At 38.8% G+C, this 2,461-nt stretch overlaps 1 protein-coding gene across 1 annotated transcript in view; it reads left to right on the forward strand.

The window, feature by feature from the left end:
• NIG (NSP (nuclear shuttle protein)-interacting GTPase) overlaps positions 1-2,461 on the forward strand; it is a 9,275-nt gene that overhangs the window by 2,383 nt on the left and 4,431 nt on the right. Inside the window, exons 6-7 of the mRNA XM_089782575.1 lie at positions 793-911; positions 1,056-1,303. Of these exons, the coding sequence (XP_089638701.1) occupies positions 793-911; positions 1,056-1,303 (367 nt within the window). The remainder of the gene's footprint in view (positions 1-792; positions 912-1,055; positions 1,304-2,461) is intronic.

Genomic DNA, 2,461 nt, shown 5'->3' on the forward strand with positions numbered 1-2,461 from the left:
TCATAGATTGAATGAAAGGATAAAGCTTGGTTCCCAGTACTTAAGTTGGTTTTATTCTGAATTCTTTATTCATATTATCTTTATGGTCACTAGTCATGCTATATGCACAGCCGGCTCTTCTTTCTTTATTGTTCCATTCTCTTTTTCTAATTATTCTCAAAGCAGAATAGTAGAGTACAACTTTTTACCCTTTATTTTAATACAATCCAAGTCCAGAAAATCACGAGAGCAAGTAAACTGATTATGTAACTCATTAAAATAATGCAAATTGGAGAAGAAAGGTATTAGCTGGGGACACGATTAAACACAAATGAATAATTAAAGTCAGCATCTTTCCTTTTATTAATGGGATTGTTTTAGCAGTAGGAAAAAAGCAAAATTCTGATTTACACCAGTGAGATTTCTGTTTTCTTTTAACGTTATTTAGTTAGGGGCCAAAGCCACCCTCCAATCTCAGAAGTAGGGGTGAATAAAAGTACAAAAAAGCAACAGTTGTGGTGAGTCACATGCTCCTATCAGTGCCAGACAGGAGTTTAGTAGTGTTCTTTCTTCTCTGTTCTCAAAAGAGAACTTGATAAGAATGGAAAAAAACGCATTTTTGGAAGAAAGCAACACCCAACCCAAATTGGAAAAACTTGTGCTATTGCCCCTAAATTGCCCAACCATTCAGAAATGAGTTTTCCGTCAGAAAGAGACTTGCCAATGTAGGGTATCGAGAGGAAGACCCCAAAAGTTGTGCTTAATTGAGTCCCGAGTCTAGGAAGAAGGAATGTACTTTCAATCGGGGGACAGATTTTGTGCTACAATTGAGAATGGCTCCACGGGAAAAGTGCACGGATGAAACTGCTGTGGCTAATAGTGGGCTTGGCAATGATGTTGGCATGTTGCCGCGGTTGCAGCCTGGCATTGAGGTATTTTAGATGCTGATATTTGTCAAGAAAAACAAGGTTTTCTTCTGCCTGTCATAATCTAGTTAGTTGTGATGGCAGCTGCTATTTAGCAGTGATTTTGATTGATAGACCATTAAATTTCATACTATTCACATTCCATGATAGCAAGGGACATCTATAACAGCTGCAACCAAAGCGCTTTCAGATGGTGCATGTGCCATGAAAGCGAGGGATGAATTTTCAAGAGATGACCCCCCGAAAAAAGAATACCAGGCAGGGATGCCTGGAAGAGCTCCTGCCAATCACTTTGGGAAAATGTGGAGGAACAGGGGGCAACAGTCAACAGCACCAGCCACCAATCGTGGCATCAAAGGAGTTGAACGTTTCATTTCCAAATTCCAAAGGGGAAAAGTGTGAGCGTGAAGAAATCTGGTTTGAATTCAAAACTTCAAACCCACCAATATTAGGGGGTTTGCACATGGGACTAATCCCAACAACATTAATCAAATGATAAAAGTTGAGTCACAGATTGAATCCACCACTAATTAAGGGGGGACTTGAATTGAGTGGGCCGTTTTAGGACCCACTAAAGATCTCAATTAGCCCCTGTCGCCTCGATCGGAAGTTCAGGACTCGGATGAAATCATGAAATCACTCGGAGACACCAGAGATCTTAAATAAACCCCACCCCCCAAAATTTACCTGGAAAGCCGGACCTACGGCCAACCAAAACTTGCTGAACATAAACAATTTTCCACCAAAGGCTGGAACTTGTTTTACTTCCATGGTGCCAAAGATGGAAATTGGTCGTTAAACAATGTTGAAAGATGAGAAACAGGAAATTTTGCTTAAAGAGGGTGACTTATCAATTTTCATCCTCACTGATTTCCCAATTCGGGAGATCAACTAAAGGGAATGAAAGGAAATGATGATCCGCATCAACCAATATCATCGTCATTCAAATTCTAACTCGTACACTTAAAACTATTCTTTCAATATCACCTAAGCTTGCACCAAGAATCAAGTAATGAACTTGTGCTGCGCAATGCTAAGAAAATATGAAGGAAATGATCAACCAGAATGCAAAAGGAATGAAGCATTGGTGATACGTATCAGTCAAGACAAAGAAACTAAGGATAAACACAATGGAGAATTGGCAATTGAAAAGAAGGAATAACTGAATTCTGGAAAATCATCAATACAAGTAAAATGTTCATCGGATTATACTATAAAATGAGAAGCAAAAAAGAGACAAAAGTATGATAATAAAAAGAAGAGAATAATAACAATAAAAACCCACAAACTAGCAACAGCAACAGCAACAGCAGCGAGAAGAAGTGTTACCAGCTGCTGCCTTTGTAAGCCTGGATAATTATGGTTCTCCAATTCATCCCTATACATACAACTTTCTCTGCGACCTACTCTCTCTTTCTCTGCCATTTTTATTTCACAACTCCAAATATCCATAACAATTCAAATAAATATGGGAGAGAATTTCTCCTCTTACCTCTCGATCTATCTTTCTCTCTTCTTTCCACCCTCTTCAACAACATTCTTTGAAGAGTTCAATC

The sequence above is a fragment of the Theobroma umbraticum genome, unplaced genomic scaffold, assembly GCF_002168275.2.
Source record: "Theobroma umbraticum cultivar Fairchild unplaced genomic scaffold, ASM216827v3 scaffold_56.0, whole genome shotgun sequence".
Lineage (NCBI taxonomy): Eukaryota > Viridiplantae > Streptophyta > Magnoliopsida > Malvales > Malvaceae > Theobroma > Theobroma umbraticum.